Raw genomic sequence first — 20,495 nt, forward strand, 5'->3', positions numbered from 1 at the left:
TTGACCTTTGAAACTGTGCAGATAATAAATGTTTTGCAGATCAATAATTAACTTACGACGTAAAGTAATCTTGAATAAGCATACACATAACGCACAATGACTATTGGTCGAAAGAAGATATGACCTTCTGGTGAAAATTTTCAATGTCTCCCAAAGGTCGCAAAGATGTTACCCAAAGGTCGGATTTGACCAAATACTTTGGACACTATTTACAAGCATTTTTAGTATTTTCCTACTGTGGCTCTACATCTGTTATTGAAAGTGTCATGTGGGTGATATTTCGTTTCTCATACATGCAAAATATTCACGTAATAAAAATATAAACCCATCCAGATGAAAACAATAAACAAGCAATCTTGATACTAATTTAGTACGAATATCTTAGGTTGTACCGAGTACTCTCGAGATTGCTCACCATTTGACATTTGTATTAATTCTTTTATTTGGAGAAACATTCAGCGCATTATTTTTATGTGATCATCAATACGCCTTATCAAAATACCTTCAGATTTATACCTGTCCATACAAGTAAAACGCTTATTAGATGAGTTTGACATACATATATGTAGCATAATGCAAATGTTACGAAAGCTGAATTGGAGATGTTAATCCAACGTGCTCATGATCAATGCGTATTATGTTGGTTTGAAGATGCTAATAATAGCAGAAAGTTAAAATCGTATGCAGTTATGAGGAAAAGTTATATATATGAACCCAATCTTAACTATATTAATATTATGAAGTATAGAATAGCATTACCACGATTCAGGTGTTCTAAACATAAACTTATCATTAAAGAAGGTATATACAGAGGCATCGATTGAGCAGAAAGACTGTGCACAAAGTGTAATATGCGTACTTTATGAAATATATGCTGAAATATTTGTATTTAAATGTGCTATGTAAACTTTTTATACGCAATAAGGCCAGATTTTTTTTTGATTTTTTCAAAATTTTCAAAGAAAGTTTTCAAAGTAAAGCGCCATGAGGAGGGAATAAAATTAAGAAAAAGATGTCGAAAAATGAGCGTCGAGAAAAAATAAATAAAAAAGATTGATTTTTCGTATTTTTTTTCTTTTTTTCGGAAACATTTAAAGAATGTACGTTTCGAAGTTGTGCACTCTTGTTTTGCACTCCATACTGCCTGTTGTATAATAGATCTGTATAATAATGTCAAAACAAGAAGTCGTTTTCACAAGTAGCCTCAATCATGCACCATTGAATTGTAACCAGCCCCCTCCCCCAACCCAGGTCTTGAGAATTGCGGAGACTTTGACTTTCAGTCCAGCTAATCCTTGGTAAAACCCTGTCCTGCGTAGAGACAGGCGACAATCTACTGGTCAAATCCACGCCAAATCCCATGCACCCTGAGGTAAGGCCCATTCCCCCACTATTTTCGGCGCAAAATCAAAACCACCGCATTCTCTCAGCACTGCGGGGCCACCTGAAAGGTAAATAACCGCCCATTTCTCTCGTTATCCCCTTTATACCCCCGGACCTAGGGGTCGTGGTTACAATTGACTGGTGCATAACCTGGTTCATAATGCACGTTTAAGGAACTTATTTCAACATTAATTTTGGATATTCATTTTACTTCCTAAACGCCACAAGTCAACTGATTCACACCACATGTAAATATATTCTTCAACTGTAACTCCACAGTATTTAACACTGCACTTTTAAATAAAAATTAGTAAAATTACAAAAATTATTATATATGCATGATTTTAATATGAGCATATATACTTTTGTCGTGCTTTTTATAGTCACTGAAACTGCACCGGCAAAACATAAGGCATCTGGCATATTGTTTGTGTCTAAAATGTTGATAAATATCATTGTGGGTACATATATTGAGATAAACAACACATCTGAACAAATTTAATGTCTTTGATATACAAGAAAAGAAACAAGGTATGTAACTCAAACTTACCAGATTTCACAGTAGAGTCCATTTATTTCAGTTTCTTAATCAACATACAAACAATCCATTTTAAAATGAGTAACATGAAAAGAGGAGCCAATGCCCATTAAATGGTATGCGATATGTTGGTATAACTTAATTGTCTTTAGACAAACAAGCCAAATCCAATGTCACATTCTCGTCTTTTTCTGTAGTCGGAACATGTACAGCAAATTACAATTCTCAATGTTTCCCCGTGTAAACAGGTCTACACACAGAAATATTTTAGAGATCTTATGCTTTGGTATAAATATCACAAAATGAAAAACGCACTGATTTTTATAAACAACAGTCTTCAAACTAAATCCACTTTAAAATTTCGTAAAGGCGGCCACTTTCCTTGCAATCGCTTAGATGATGATAATAAGCAAGTTTCAAGTTTTATTTTCATCATCACATATAATATGCATGTGATATCACAAAACAATGAAACACATTTCAGTTAACATCATAAGCAAGAAGCGCCAGCTTCCGCCATCTTGGAAATTGTGTGCGATAATTTGTTGTTGTTGTGAAATTAGCAATAAGTTAAAAAAAAACACTAAATTTTATTTTCTATCGGAGATCAAAAAAACGGGCGGCGGAAAAAATAAAAATAAAGTTAGGAATTTGAATATTTTTCTTATTTGGGTTTTGCAATATTTAGGTACGGCGCTCCCGTAAAACGAAAAAAAAAAAAAAAATCTGGCCTAAGATATGAGTAAACCAAACAGGCGGGTCCGTGTAGATGCGTACGTGCGTGGGTGTGTCAGTGTTTGCGTAAGTGCGTCCGTTCGGCTTATTAACACTATAAGTTGAACATGCAAGGAGGATAACGAGTGTCAAGATTATAGTCTTAGCTTTATAATAATGAACATTTCTAGAAATAGCGAAGACTGATAATTATTTTGGTTTAACAAGAAATATATATCTCATCACATTAACATAATTATAAGACAAAAAGAAAATAGTAGCTCGATTAGATAAAAGGTCTTCATTATTTATCACGTACATAAGTGCTGAAATAAGTTTATTTATGCAAAGATCTTGAATAGCTTAAACACCATAGTCATATGATTCTTTTAAAAATGATAAATTACACTTTAATCAACAAGTTTTTTATTACAGCAGTACAAGTAAGTCAAGTATAAATGCGTACAAAAAAACGCTATGGCGTATAAAAAAGGATAATTTCGAACAAAATATTACAAAAATGCTATTCAAAGTACATGCAAAATACAGATATAATTTGTTTAGTCTGTATAAGATTAAAACAACACCAATCTTATTTTGGTTACGATGTATGTGTAGTCTTAGGTGTCAATATATTTCCACCTTTTTTGTGGCGTCTCTTCTTGTGTTCTGGCTTTTAGTGACGTTAAAGCTTTACGATCACTTCTGATTTATCTCTTGCTAAAATCATTTTTCATACAACATTTAAGAAACATAGCAATAAGTCTTATAAAGAAATATGCAAAACATGTTTTGTGGCATACTTCTCACTAACTACATTCCCTGCTTTGGGAGGGTTTCTGCATGTTGCCTAAAAATACATCAAGGCAAAATCTGCATGTTTAGTAACGTAATAATACTGCCCTGTATCACAAATAAGTCTTATTTATTTCATTATATTTCATTATATTACTGACAATTTCTTATTTCAATATGAGATATTCATGAAAACACACACCTTCCCCACCATTATTTGGTTTTTGCTGCCCGACATTTTTTAAGGAACATTTTATGTGACTGCGCAAAACAACTTGAGCCAGCCAATTCTTTGAAGGTTTGTGTAATTTTCCGTCTTAGACTTATGCTTTATGGCTGGTTGTTGGTACATTCATGTTTTCTGTTCTTTTTGATAATAGTCAGTGTTCTCTGTGACATCTTGTTAGGAAGAGGCAGTGCATTTTTTTCTTTAAATCATATAAATTTGACTTCCCAAACCTTTTCGGTCAGAAACGATCACAATCAATAATGAATTAACCAATATAAAATACTGCCATCTAACTGTTATGCTTTCATCAAGGCTCCAAATTATAAACAATGTGGAATATTTGAGTTATAAACGATTAAACCCAGCTGATTGTGAAAATGCCGATCACCAGACGGTAGGTGGAGTCGAGATAACAGGACTGACTAATCAACAACCGTATCCGCTAATGCGGTATGCATCTTCTTATAAAGAAATCTATGTAAACACCGTGAGAGGTATAAAGTCTTAACCGATAAATCAATATACAACCCCATAAAAATGCACTGAAGATAAGTATGAAAGTTATATTATGCAAGTTCACTTTTTATGCTTTATGGCATTCGAAATAGTTTTTTTTTCTTTTGCTAATAAAAGTGAATTTGCTGTTATATGTATCTTTATAAATGTATATGTATTTTGAAATATAACTTGAACTTATTTTTTTTTTGCTTTTTCTTGTGAATAAAAGATATGGTTTCCCTATTCTTTGTCTAATACATTTGACTTAATCATTTACCTAATAATAAGAATTTCAATGTATGAACGCTTCAAATATATGCTTATATATTTGTATTTAAATGTTTCAAGCTTATTTAGATTGAACCCACTATAGGTGCTATAAAATGCTGTTTAAATAAAATAAAATTATATCGTCCGCATAACAATGTTTACATTTTCTAAAACGAAGTGGGTAACCAAATATAGCAGAGCGTACTCATAAGGGGTCGCTGTTTAATAATTACTTCCTATACGGACGTCAAAATCACACCAGGTTATAATATACTACTATTATGGCGTTTCCTCCATATTTTATCATACTAATAACAACCATCTTCTAACTAGTTTAAGAGGCATTTCTAGTTCTTCACATTTGCACAAATGCGATTGTTTCAACTGGTAAATGTTTAACCAATTCTTTGAGCGAATAAGCCAGGACACGGTGCCTTTGGGTGCCATTATTCGCTTATACCAAGTTTTAGCCCTAGATGTCCCATACGTACCGGTACCCAGTCTTTAGGCGTCACACCACCCCATCTAGTAGTATTTACCCCCAACAAAAATCCACACCCTGGCTTATAAAGGAAAACGCTGTGGTCCTTGACACTTAAAGTCATTTTGAGTAAACCTACCCGATCCTCCCTTATTGGTTCGGGTCCGGATGGTAAACTAAATGTCACCTAACTGCCTGTATCCAGTTTCCGGAAGTCACATTGCGCACTTATAATCCTCCCAGCCCAGAGTCCACATACTCGCGTGTAATAGCAAATTCCGCGGTTCCTGACATTAAGACTCATTACTAGTCAACTTGACTCAAAGCTGGCCCTTATTGGCTTGTATCAGATGGTAGCCCTATATGTTCCCTACGTACCAGTACCCGGCCTTTGTGCGTCACATCACCTCCATCTGGTAGTTTCAATCTTAAAATTTGCATATATACCTATTTCGCTTAATTATGTAAAGGATAAATTTCCACCGTTGCCCATATCGCTATTTCTGAAAAAGGGTATAGGCGTAGACAAGTTTAGTATATATATCTAATATTCACATGTTATTTAGCAATTCACCATTAATCAGTCTAAGTCATTTTTGTCTAACTGGCTCCTACGATGATATTATATGCTAATAACTTGGTTATACTTTTTATTTCGGCTTATCCAATCTAGTGATTGGCTTCTGGTTGTAGTTATTCTCTTTTTCATTTGTATCAGTTATCATCACTTGATCAAAATGAGGCCTATTGTTTCATGTGGCGCTTGTACCCCCTAAACCTTCAGCTCAGTTTGAGGTTTAAAGGTTTTTTCCTGAAATAATTAAGTTAAATCAATACAAAATGATAAATTCAGACGGTTGGCTTCCTTTTAGACAATAAATTATGCTTGGGAAATAAAAGGTGCAGGGGCTGCTGCCCAATTAAACTGCATGTTTAATTTAATTTAAAAAAACAACAGAAACTTATTAAGTTATAAAATGTAATCGAATCAATTGCATGATTATTTAATTTCTGATACAAAAGTCAGCTTTAAAATTAAGCTATGCATGTAATTTTGAAAATCTTGTTGTTCAACTGTACGACTTGTTAGGGGGCATTTCTACATCTTAAATCAAGAAAAATCATTATAAATGAACTATATATGTATGTAAAAAATAAAATATAATATGCATGCAAAACTTGATTTTGAACACATTGATTTTACGTTTCGATTTGTGAACAAAGATCTGTGCACTTAATTAAAACAATGACCGATTAGTTTTAGCAATATTCTAATGCATTCAATTAGACCACTTTTTTCTAATATAATAGTTAATCAATATAAATACAACATAATATTCTCGATTGTTATATCTAATATGCAATAACACCCTAATGATGGCTTACTTCACTTTAATTTGTAATGCTTATGTGTAAAACAGCTAGGCTGGAAACTCGAAGCAGGAAACTAACTGCTAAATGTATCAACTTATCTGTACCAGCATCTTAAGGATTGGGGGAAAATGGCGAAGTGTATGTTTATACAGTAGATATCAATAACAGTGTTTGTTTATCTACCTTTGAGAACGTGTCAAACCATTTGAAAACGAACCATACTTAATCAGCTTAAACAACCTAATCTCTTTACCCAAGTGATGATGCTATGCGTTAGAAATACCGTTATCAAACCTCTGATGAATGAGAATGAATACTAATCCAATGTCTAAATACATGACCAAAACAACTCCAATAATCCTTTCGAATGCAGACAATTGATTTCCCCATCCGGATGAAAATATCATAGTATTTGAATAGGTTAATCACGAAATTCTTAAACATCAATTAAAATATAGAATTTTTAGCTATAAGTCCTTAAAACATTTAATTTTGTATTTGAACGATAGACATCAAATTATTAAGCTTGAAACGAATATTCACGAAGATTAATAAACTATGTAGTTCTCCATTCTAGGACTCATCATGTTTCTTATGCATGAATGTAAATAGCATTTCCTTTGAAATACAAAATATGATTATCCTGTATGCGGATGGTATAACAAGCAAGAATTTGAATGTTTGCAGAAAATAAACTTAAACAGATTGTCGGAGTGGAGCGATTGGGAAAAACAGTAACATGTGAATAAAAGATAAATAAATAAATAAATAAATAAATAAATAAATAAATAAATAAATAAATAAATAAATAAATAAATAAATAAATAAATAAAAATAAATAAATAAATAAATAAATAAATAAATAAATAAATAAATAAATAAATAAATAAATAAATAAATATACTTATTTACTTTTAAGCTGGGAAATATGAGGTCATATTTACCCAAAATAAATTATTGAACGAGACGATAGAATAGAGAATACTGATTTTGAGGTTAACAACAACTGTATATTATTTCACAAAAATAAGTTAATAGCTGTTTATCTACATGATAACGCATGACGTAGCATCACGTCATGATAACAGTATAGTTAATTGAGAATTCAACTGATATTAAACGCATTGTCAATCAGGTACGACAGTTGTATATTGATCAGAAAGAATAGCCTTTAATCATAGGTCAAATTAATCAATCTTAATACATGAATATTTATTGAGAAAATGAAATACGAACTATAAGATCTTAGTGTGCAAATGTTTGCTGTCTTTTTACAATGGAAAACTAAAATATATTTTGTCAAACTATCTTATATGTATTGCTATGTTCATAATTCGGGAACTAAGGGACACATTCAGAACAGCCGCTCGCACTAACACTCTAACCACATTCCCGCAAGGGACACTGAAGTAACTTTAGTGGTACAAGGGGGATGACACTCAAGAGATATGTTCGTAATCACACGCCTCACTAACACTCCACTTCATCAAGTCACCAATACAATAACAAATACATGTACTTGTTCATGATCATTTCGGATTATGGTGGTGTTTTCAGTAAACATAAAAAGTATGTTTATATAAGATTTGGGTACTTTATTGTTAGAAATGGTGTCAAATAAAAGACAATTACTATTATAATTTGAAATTAATATTTTAAAACAATCGCTTGAATAAACATTTTGGAAATAAACAAAATGATGCAAAACGCATTGAAATGCACGTGTGTGTGTGTTTTAATATGCAGCCGTTATGCAATGTATCACGTTAATTAATGTGTTTTCGTGTATAAATTTATTTCTTGTTTGTTTGCAAAAACTGTTTTTTAGCGTTTAAAAATACTAAATGTTAAGTTAACACATGGAAAGAATAAGCAAATGAATCGGCTTCGGGTGTGAAAATAATACATCATAGTGAATAACAACTCAAGCGATGTAGGATATTTTTTATAATAATAAAAATGATAATAATAATAATAATAATAATAATAATAAGAAGAAGAAGAAGAAGAAGAAGAGAAGAAGAAGAAGAAGAAGAAGAAGAAGAAGAAGAAGAAGAAAAAGAAGAAGAAGAAGAAGAAGAAGAAGAAGAAGAAGAAGAAGAAGAAGAAGAAGAAGAAGAAGAAGAAAAAGAAGAAGAAGAAGAAGAAGAAGAAGAAGAAGAAAAAGAAGAAGAAAAAGAGCGATATTAATAATAATAATAATAACAATACTACTACTACTACTACTACTAATACTAATACTACTAATAATAATCCAACTGACTGGTTTTTGGGAAAGACATATTAATGCCCTGACCACGCTCTGTAATAAAAATCTTGCGTAAAACCTCAAAGCTGCAATGTACGTGATGTTAGCGGCCTATCGGCATGTCGGCCAAGCGGCGTGAAGTAAGAGGCCACCTAAAATTGCTTCCTAATTCAAAACATTATATATGCGCTTTCTTCTAAAACAATAATTAATCTTATGTTCCTATTCACAAATCAATATCCTTAAGCGAATACCGGCATTTTCCCTAAATGGATTGGTGATCAAATTTGTTTTATACTCGCTTTAGAGTGTTGATTGTTTCGTAAACAAGTATTGTTTAAGAAGCAAACACGTATAAAAATGATTTGTGTTAATCTATGAATACATATGCTTTGATTAATCATTGTTTTCATAAAATGAAAAGAATGTTCAATTGCATTGAAGTAGAGAAGTAGGACGCTAGGCCACCAACTTCACTCCGCAAGGCCGCTCGTTCCCAGATAATATTCAAGAGACCGGGATAATCCATTGAAGTACATTTTACTTCTATAACGTGGACTTCAAAAAAATTCAATTTTTCAAAAGGATGCAAAAATCACATATTTGTTTTTTTTGTGCTGATCTCAAACGCTCAGCAAACTTGATGGATGCAATTCATCGATGGCTGCAATAAAAGGCAGCTTCATGTACGTGAATTAAGCGGCATAGCGGCGTGAGGTAAGCGGCCAAGCGACGTAAATTAGCGGCCTTGCGTCCTAGCGGCGTGAAGTTGGCATCCTAAAGTCCTAAATTTGTTCTCTATCTCAAAGAAATTGTGCATGTGTTTAATTGGAAACTAATGATAAATCAATGTTTTATTCACAATTATAGTATAATTGCGGCCTTATATCATTTCTTATTCAAAACATTTTTATATTAGTTTTTTCTAAAACAATGCTGAAACCATTGGTTTTTTATGCGAAATGCAATACTCTGGAGCGATTATTAACATTTGTTTCAAAAACTTGATCGAGCAATCCAGCGTCATAGCAGCGTAAATCTTGGGGCCTAACGGCCTGATGGCCTAGCGGTCTAAAATTCCGATACCACTCAATCCAGCAGCCTAAAAAATAAGGAAAAATGCTGATATGTTCGTAAGAACATTGACCTTTGAATAGAAACATCTAATTTATCATTGTTGAAAAGAACGCATATTAAAAGTTTTGAAATACGGAACGTTGTTAGGCCGCTAGGAAGCGGGGCCGCCAGGCCTCAAACTTCATGCTGTTAGGCCGCTAACTTTGCGTACATGGTTTTACGCAACATGTTCATTTCAGACCTTGGTCAGAGAAATAATATGTATTTTCCAGCCTACATTCAGTTGGATTTATTCTATTATTATTATTATCATCATATAATGATATTATTATTATTATTATTATTATTATTATTATTATTATTATTATTATTATTATTATTATTATTGTTGTTGTTGTTGTTGTTGTTGTTACCGTCATCATCATCCGATCATAGGCTCCCTACATTTCTTGATTTGCTTTCAGTCAGAGATGTAATTTTCTTTAAAAAGTAGATTCATTCGTTTATTATTTCCATATAATGTGCTTTTTATAAAGTCTTAATTTATTTTCAAACTCTAAGACCTATTTAAAAAAAAAAACTACAACAGAAAACGAATTTTAACGAATTTTGGAACTGTTATTTTAAATATTCACAATCCAAAACATATGTTAACATTAAATACTGTAAACACCACCATAGTGAAACAGATAATCCGATATGATCATGAAAACATACATGTATTTGTACTGAATTGGTCATTTGATGAGATGGAGTGTAAGCGAGGCGTTTAAAAACAGAAAGATCTTTTGAGTGTCACTCCATTCATTCAACTCAAGTGATCACTTGAGTGTCCCTAACGGGATAGTGGTTGTAGTGTGAGTGTGAGTGCATGTTCATTAGGCCCTAATTTTAAAGAAGATTTTTAAAATAAGACTAAAAAAGAACACGGAAATCCTTGTACCACACAGGGCCAGTCTAGAGAGCAAAAAACCTTAATTTGAACAAACTGTGTAAAGCACCATTACACCATGCTCAAAAACTTTATTTCAAGGGTCTGCGACTTGCGGTTTCAGGAACTTTTCTTTATTTTCTTTTTTTACTTCAGACGCTATTTACTAAGGCCAAGGCATGCTTTGGCCAAAGGAATATTATTTGATTTTTGTTAGTTAACAGCAAAAATATGAGGCTACATACAACTTATCAAAATTCTTGTCCTTGTGATTGAGAGACATCTTGGGCAGGCCAATTTTTGGCAACAAAGCAATCATTTTATGTTGTTGTTAAATTGGCATTGAAAAAAAAATGACGCACGGAAGAGTGAACACCGCCTCCCGCACTCATCCACCAATACTTGCACGTGTCTTCTAGGGGAAGGCCTTGATCTTAGGTAAAACCAAACACACGTTCAAAAGCATGTCAATACGAATATCTTAGTGTTTGGTTTACAGCCATAGTCAGGCGCGTAGCTAGCCCTCTATTGATGAATGTGCTTGCACCCCCTTCGGAACATTTGTAAACCACGGTGCAATCTGGTTCATTCTGGTCGTTCTGAGGTGCTTTATTAAGTATTTTGAAATAAACATCAGGTAGTCAAGTATGCGTATTGCAACGTTGTCTGTTTTGTGTCAATATCATATGGATTCAGCCGAGTACTCGTATATCTATATTTACGCGCCTGATAGTCCATTTAACTCTGAATTTTACTAACCTGTGACGGATATCGACCGACACTTGTATCCGAGAACAAGGTGCTGGAAGACAAATATATGTGTATAACGGCCCAAATAGACCTGCAGTACTACTGTGAACATTGCAGTGTAATGGGGATTTGAACGTATGTACAAGGTAATATTATGATGCACACCAATTGCTTGCTCCGGGGTTGTAAGAATCCAATTCAAGCAGAAAATAAGTGTCATCTTCAATGTTTCGATATACACTTTTGCAAAGAATGGTTGTTATTGGGTTGATTGTTAAAACAAGAAGTGCAAAATGCATTGTTTGCACAATATCACAGACGGCGAATTTTGTCACCACATTTTCACAGCCCATTCCTGAACGTAGTAGTCTGGGTCTGTTTCAGCATTGATTCAAACCTGCCACTACTAAATAAAGTCGAAACATGCGAGAAATTTGAATTAGCTCGTGAGACAAAGACATTCTGCAGGTCACAACTATAATGGGTTGTACCTGCTATAACCCCGTTATTGCACTTTGGACACTTATTCATCAGAATTTTATGAGGATGTGTGTACTGTTGCATTAAAAATCATATTTTTTTATACTTTAAATGTTATATCTAATGTGCATGCCCTACTAAAACGGGCCAGTGTTTTTTGAGTGCCTATTTGACATGAACAATGATGACCTTAACCCTAAACTAAAAAAAAAAACATGAAAGTTATTTATACGGCCGCGTTTTAGAGTCATGATCGCGCCATGGATTTAATAAAAATAAATACCCTGTTAAATACATCTGATAAGTTCAATTCAAATTGACGAAAGTTGTGCATTGATATATTAACGCAACTGCATGTATTCAGAAAGTCTCTGACGTGTGGCTGAACCAGTGTTAAAATGATCATAGTGAAGAAAGTGAAATTTACTGATTAGTTAATTAAGATATTTCGCGCTAATTGTACAATAAGTAAACAGTGAAGGCGTGTCACAATGGAACTGAAATATATGGATTTCAATACAACTTTTGAAGAAGCGCAACATTTGGATTTTTTTACTATTATTTTGGTCTTTGAAGATATTATTTTAGCAAACTTTTATACAATTATCTAAACGAAAAATAGCTCATTGTGATAAGCATACAGATAATTCCCTTTCGAATTCCCAAAACGCTTAAAAGGGTAAAATGGCACAAATTAAACCAAACAAAAAAATCGGCTGAACTTAATACTGTTTTAAGGGACTTAAGATATATCTATATATATATATATATATATATATTAAGATGTATTAAGATGTATTGATTAAGCTAATAATGAAGTCGGGAACTAGCCACTGTGGAAACATGTTCAAACAGTCTGGGTTGCTATCTTTTGAAGACAGGTGCTATTATCATCTCTCATTACTTGTTTTCAAAAGCATGAATTGTTTGACTCCTTCGTACTTCACAGAATTGTTAACATTTGCCAAAAAGGAGCACTATAACTTGCGTTCTTCAGAAAACAAGGATCTTTTTGTTGTAAAACCTAGAACAAACTATATCAAAAATACATTTGCCTATAAAGCAATGAAAATTTGGAATAATCTTCCTACATACATAAAATGTCAAGATAAGCTACCAGCCTTTAAACATACATTAAAAGGCTACTTATTGGCAAAATAATTTTATCACATGAACAAAAAATCTTGACACTTTATTTAAATCACATTATAATAAATAGTTCATTGTTTACATGAATTGTGTTAATGTACGTATATGACATTCTTGCAACAACTTGTAATGGATACTACCAAATATGTAAATATATTAATTGAATGTGGTTTTACTGAATATATCTACATTATTTACAGTATGAAATTATTGTAATTTATAATCATCATATTAAACTGAGTTGTGTTTGTCGAAGAAATGTATGATAGTGATAGTGTGATTGTATGTTTTGTATGTTGCTTAATATGTATAGTACATGTGTTTTTGTAATACTTTTTGTGTGAAGGCCATGCTGGAAATAAGTAGTATGTCTGTAATGATTGTACACTTAGTATGTAACCTTCGTTAAATAAAGTTGTTATTATTATTATTATTATTATTATTATTATTATCGAGCAATTGGGGCCGGAGGTCTGTAAATGGTACATGATAAAGCTGACGTCACAGTAATCTTGGACCCTTTTTTATTATCGAAGATTTAATCGGCTGACAACGCGATCTGATTATTTTTGAAACGTATATATCGCCCATGTGCATTTTAGTCTTAGCAACAATAACTGTTTATTCGTCGTTTTGTTTAAAATTCGAAAATCATATCACGAATAACGTTTGAAAATTCTTCGACAGTGTATACTTTTGAAATTCTTTTTCGGGCGGATTCATTTTTCATAAAAACGTGGTTTGAAATATTCATTTCAATTTGAACATCATAACTATTGCATTGAAATTGTAAAAAATAAAATAAAAAAGTTCATTCAATAAGTTTTCATAGAAAACATTACCGATAAAAATAGGAAGATCAACCATAATTTATGTCCACTGCCTCATGGGTTTTAGACCTATTTGCGTCGAAATGAGAAATCCTGAGATGAATTGTGCGGCTTCTGCAGTCTGCTCAAAACTACATGTAATCATAACGAATGAGATTTCGGCGCATCACCTTCTGCTCTTAAGAAATGTTTTGATCAGTCCCACAGAAGTACCACAAAGGTTTAAAACAAGCTTTACACTGAAGAGCTGGCCGGAACGATAAGTATTGAAAATGTATCTGTTCACAAACTTTGACATTGACTCATAGATGTGAGTGCGAGGTTGGTGCCACGACACTTGAAAGTGACGATAATGCAAATGGGGCAATTACCATAAAAATATAAAAATGAGTCATTATCACCATGCGGTTGTGCGGCATAGTTGTTTCGCAAGAGACCCTGCTTCGAATCCTAATCCCGAGTGGAACTATTGCTTATCTAGGAAACATAGTATACTGGATACTTAATATTGGCACCGTTTAGGGGCCATTTTGAGTTAACAGTTTTCGGTTTCTGACTTATATTGTCTGAAGGTTGCAACTAAGTTAATCTTATCACTTTCAGCTGTTAAATAAAGCTTAAAAAGGTCATTGCTTGGGTTCGCGTCTAGGTCCTCACACTAAGTGACCGATATTCTATACTGTAATAATTAAGAAAACCCAAATTATTTTTCTTATAAAGATTACACATAGTTGAGAACCTAAATGTTGAGAAAATGCATATATCAAGGTTATGAAAAAAATATCATTATATTGGTATAGAAGCTAGAAGCACATACTTGTACAATGCACAAACCCCCCTTGACCTGCAATCACGCCCACTGCTTTATTTTAAGAGATTCTATCGACATTTCAAGATATTTATGATGTTTTTCACATTTCAATTTAAAAGTTAACTACTGTGTATTCCAAAGTAATAAAACACGACTTGCATGAACATATATCCTTATATACTCGGTTTTAAAGTCATGCTACAACACATTTAATTGTCAACAATTAAAAACAAGTATCTCTAAGACACAAGTATTATGCTATTCTTGAAAATGTTAACTCTTACTTACGCTTATATAAAGGCAATTAAGTATCCATGAGTTATTTACAGCGACTAAAACATACATGCTATGAGTAAAGGGTCTGGCATTTACAGACTATTCATTTGCATATGGTAGACATATTTCATGCATTACTTGTGAAGTGGTAATGCAAACAACACAATGGAACAACTCAATGAAGTCCGAATTCCTCGGTTTAAGTGTCAGCGGCCAGTCATTGTCAGACGGGATACTAGTGTTGTCTCTACGTCGTTCAGTTCAGGATTCAAGCGATTGACTGTTGAATGTTCGCAAAAATCATATTTTAGTATTCTTAGAATTGGACTTTCTTTGGACATTAAGCAAGAGAGGACTTCTGTGACATTTCATGTGTTTCAAATTTAGTTGAAGAGTTACTGGTCAAAAGATCTCATTTAAAGATTCACTCTCACGCCCAAATTAGAGTAACCTCAATTGAAAGAAGTGTTTCAATTTATCAAAATTAAGAAATATAATTAAAAAATATAATGAAGGACACCGTCTTTAATATGAAACAAAGGAACATAAAACGGTATTTCTTTTATGAGACAATACTTGATGACTATTATTGTCATTTATGTTTTGTATGGTTTTAGCTACTGAATACATGTTTATAATCTTGTTATAAGTAAGAAATATTTTCCATAAATGCATAATTTCGCAGTTCGTTTCGCCGATAATAGTTAACACATATAAATACACGGAAACAGCCAGTCATCTAATTATTCACTAATAACGCATCATTACGCGTTAAACAGTAATGTAACAGAATTAAACTTGTGTTTTACTTTTTTAAACCGTTCTTTTTCTAAAGTAAAATGCATATATCAACTGAACCTGTACCAATAAACAAGAAGTATAAATTGAAAATAAATAACCTATTACACTTGTTTTATTTCTAATGATTTCGGCAACATTTGTTGACAACGGAAATAGAAAAGGCTATTAATGGCCTGTATGATTTGAACACAATTTATGGAATGAATATCAGCAGCATTCACTCCTTACGCATTCCATAAAGAAAATCTTTTACCTTTGATTAATGTTTATGTAGATCCAGACCAGTTAAGTAGCATTAAAAGATGACAGCTTTTGTATATATAAAATCACAGATTTCGTTGGCTTCAAGACAAACATATCAGTTTGCATGATAAAATAATACGTGCAGGTACATAAGTGTATATTTTTACTCTCAAATACAGATATTGTTAAATTAACCACCAAAACCTGTTTTAATATACTTGAATTCCGATTCAATGCTTTCTACAAGTAGTTAAGTGATAATCCTTTTAGATGTATCATAGTTTCTTAGCTTAAAAGAGTCATGTAAATAAGAGTAATTATCTTTTTTAGAATAGACTTAATTGTTTTTTATCCTTTATTAACAATGTCAAGATATGTTGTTGTACTTTTAGTCTCCTGTAATTCAATTTTATGAATGGATGTGCACTGAACTCTTAAATATTTGTAGTTTATGTTTTGGCATGTTGTGTACATATGATACATGAATAAACTATAAAACTGCAGTAAAAATCATTTATTATAGCACATTATAACAAAATATCAGATAACTGTTGTGAGTCACAATTGTTCAATTACTAACTAAGATATAATATGTGCTTTATTTAGCTTGCAACTCCGAGCATATTCATTTTATCTGAAGTATTATATCCGAACGTATTTGTAAGTATATGTACCTTAAATGGTTTTGAAATGAACTGTTCCCATTTAGATCAGTATATAAATATAGAACACGGTTTTCAGTAATATAGAGACGAAGCACATGCGACCATATTTGCCATTCGTTATTCGCAAATAGTTGCGTCAGGTCCGTCACCCTTGGTAGTGACTGTAGGCCAAATTGAAACTTCCTCGACGTTTGGTTCGAATGTCCAATTAAACATTTTAAAATACAACTATTATAAATTATATATTAGCACTTTTGTCATTTGTGTTTATTAAATTTTCAATAAACGAATTAATACAACTAAAAAGAACATGCCGTTCTTATAGTCTGCAAAGCATTGAATATACATCAGCCTTTGGGCGACACGAAAACACGGAACGTACGCTTATTGCGAAAATATTTTTTTGAGGGAATTTCGGAATCTTTAAAATTGAACACAATTTACTTTTCTGTTAAAAAATATTATGTTCTTTACATTTATGAATTCTTATCTCAAACATATACCTATGACAAGAAAATTATTGATAAAAATTTAAATGTATCCCAAAGGTTGTTTTCAAAATATACACACTTTTTAAAAATTCATGATTTTTCCTTAAATGGTATTCCTGCTGATTAGTGCTTAATGACTGAACCTTTTTTAAAGCGTTCAAAATCGTTTGCAAAATTGTTTTATTATTTTAAAAAATAAATTGATAGAAAAAAACACAATTACTTTTGGGCGACACAACATATATCCTATGGGCGACACGAGTCTCCCAAAGGTTGCATCAAAGTTACCCAAAGGTTGGATTGGTCTAAATATATATATATATATATATATATATATATATATATATATATATATATATATATATATATAGACAAATATTCTGACCAAGGTTCATAAAGATTTGACAAAAAAATAATGATTTTTTATGACCGTGGAATTCTTTCTCCTAAGATTTGACCTTGTGATCTAGATTTTGACCGGGGATGACCCATATTAAAGAACTTTCAAGATATTATGCAGACAAACATTCTGACCAAGTTTCATCAAGATATGAAAAAATGTTGAATTTATGACGTGGAAATATTTTTCCTTAGATTTGACCTAGTGACCTAGAGTTTGACCCGGGTTGACCCATATTAAAAAATATGCAAGATATTATGAGGACAAGCATTCTGACCATGTTTCATCAAGATTTGATAAAAAATGTTGAATTTATTACCGTGAAATATTTCTTCTAAAGATTTCACCTAGTGACCTAGTTTTTGACCCGAGATGACCCATATTCATGTATATTTAAGATAACATGCCAACAAATAGTCTGACCAAGTTTGATAACCATTGGATAAAAACTCTTGATTTTATTACATAAAATGAAAACTTTAACGTAGAATTGTTAACGACCGCCCGCCCGCCCGGTTTTCGCCATTCTATAACCCGTAATTTTTCGTTGAAAAATCCGGCTAAAACGAAAAGAAACCAGTTCAGATATAATTTACATTAATTAATATAATGAAAATTTTATAATTCTAGAGAGTTATTTTTACCTTAAAATCGTACCGTGAAATGATTTAAACTGTTGAGTCTGAGAACAAGTCAAAATGAATTGAATGCGTCATTTATTTGGTATGCAGTTTCTCTTTGGTTGTCTTAAATATTCAGAAATATTGATGTACTGTCGATTTAACTAATCCCCTTGCGTTCGTTTCATCATCAAGAAATAGTGGGCAAAATATCAGATAGTAAATGCATACTAATAAAAATCATATTACAAATAAGAGCATTCACCTCACATAACGAATCAAGAGTAATCGTGCATGTCAAAACAACCTTCATAAGCAAAAACATGTAATTAGTAGCACGTTAGAGCTCGGAGTTTGATAATTAATTAGGATATTCCATCCACCACTTTGTCCGTATTTTAACGGTCAGTCAATCTTAAACTGCCATGAATATATACTTTGTGGAACATACAATGATATTTGCTGTGCGAGTAATATCAATGTTTTACGCATACTTTATATTGTTAAGCTGGAATGGAAACATTTGCAGGACCAAAGTTTTAAGACAGTCAATAGAAAACACCCGATATGTCTATTAGAATATACGTATAAGTAAAAGTTCAAAATATGTATGTATGTCTTTTTTATCAAACAATAAAATACATAGTGCATAATAGAAAACCAAATTAGAAAGAGATAAAGAAATGAAATATAGGTTTGAATGTTTTGTTTAGAAAGGAGCCTAAATTAAAAACAAATCTTAAAAACGAAATCAGTTTAGTAAGTCGTATCCTATTAAGGGATTCATTATAACATAGTTATTGATCCTGAAGTCCCTAAAAATAAAAAATAAAATATAAAAAAAATGTCGGCAGCAGGAACAAAACCCTAATCGTTTGGGTCTGTCCGCTGTATCATGACAGACGGATCCACTCGCCTGATCTCTACAATTAGTGTACTTTTTCTATCAGAATATTTCGTATTTACACACATTTCCGATAACTGTTATTACTGATAGCTACTAAGAAGGATGATTGCAACGAATTACCACCAGGATATACGACAGAGATAATTGCTCTTGTGGCGTAGTAAATCACCAGACTGCAAAGTATACTTTCTTATCCTCAAATTACAATTGTCCTCTTTCTTATTTGAATCAAGATATTCTTTTTTTAAAACACAATACCGCTAGCATTAATACAGCAAGTATGCATATGTTAACACAATTTTTATTACATAATACTCGTCCATTTAAGTTAACAACAACAATTCAAAAGCCATAAACAGGTTAAATGTATTCAATAAATTCTCATATTCGATGTCATGTTAAGGACACAATTTGCACAAGCGTCAATGTCGTTCTATTTTGGTCATATCTTCCCGTCTGGATCCTAAGACAATGATTAAGCAAACAAAACTAATATTCTGTTGTTTTATAGTACATTTAAAAATATACTAAGGTATAGAAGAGTAAAGCATGTTAACATGTTTATTTAAAACGGGAGATCATACCTCACCCAAACGGCCACCTAAGATTGTACACATGCGCAATAAGTCAAGAATTTGTTTTATAAATGCAATAAACCGGGTTCAAGTATGTTCAGAATGACGATAAATCTTTTCTATTTTAGACCGTAAACCTGATGGTGACTACCGTATTATTCTTTGCAGTGGTGCTGAACTACACGGAGAGTGTCGATTACGAAACACAATCTAACAAAATCCAATATTTGTTTTTCATTCAGAACGTGATGTTGGAAATAATCGTCGCCATGTTCGTCCTTTGTAGGTTTTCCCTACAGATGTTTCAAATTCATCGACCTCAAAACTATGACTTTCTTGGTTTATAATGTATCTATATATTCAACCTCAAATTTCAGATCGTTAAGATGCTTGTTACCATTGTTGCCCTGTTCGTCCTATGCTGGCTTCCCCTCCAGACATTTCTCGTGGTGCTTAACTACACCGAGGTTGTCGATCACAATTCTCTCAACCTCACCTTCTTTATCTGCCACTGGATTGCCATGTCCAACAGCTTCGTCAACCCTATCGTCTACGGAACTCTCAATGATAGCTTTAGGGTAAGCATTTATATCCATTACCTATTTAGACTAGTCATTGTAACGCAATGTTCAACGGCTTTACCAAACTTTTCATGAACGGCTTTCTCAATGATAGCTATATTGTAAGCATTTATGTCAAACCAATTTATTTGAGCTCGATTGTTGAGGTCGAAAATATGATCTACAGGCGAGTACGTTTTCTGGATACTTCCATCTATGTACACAACATAAATCTGCTTTCTTGTCGAAAATGAACTGTCATTGTACTGTATTGCGCAATTTGATATTGCTTATTAGTTGATTTATAGTTCATCACATGTATATACCTTCAAATATCGGTAGTAAATCAGTCAGGCAGGTTGGTTGAAGCAGTTGTTAGCATTCATCAAACGCGAAAAT

At 32.5% G+C, this 20,495-nt stretch overlaps 1 protein-coding gene across 1 annotated transcript in view; it reads left to right on the forward strand.

The window, feature by feature from the left end:
- The window catches only part of LOC128225119 (QRFP-like peptide receptor), a 213,594-nt gene that overhangs the window by 192,018 nt on the left and 1,081 nt on the right, over positions 1-20,495 (forward strand). The window contains exon 3 of the mRNA XM_052935152.1: positions 19,914-20,114. Within this exon, the coding sequence (XP_052791112.1) occupies positions 19,914-20,114 (201 nt within the window). The remainder of the gene's footprint in view (positions 1-19,913; positions 20,115-20,495) is intronic.

Source organism: Mya arenaria, chromosome 2 (assembly GCF_026914265.1).
Source record: "Mya arenaria isolate MELC-2E11 chromosome 2, ASM2691426v1".
Lineage (NCBI taxonomy): Eukaryota > Metazoa > Mollusca > Bivalvia > Myida > Myidae > Mya > Mya arenaria.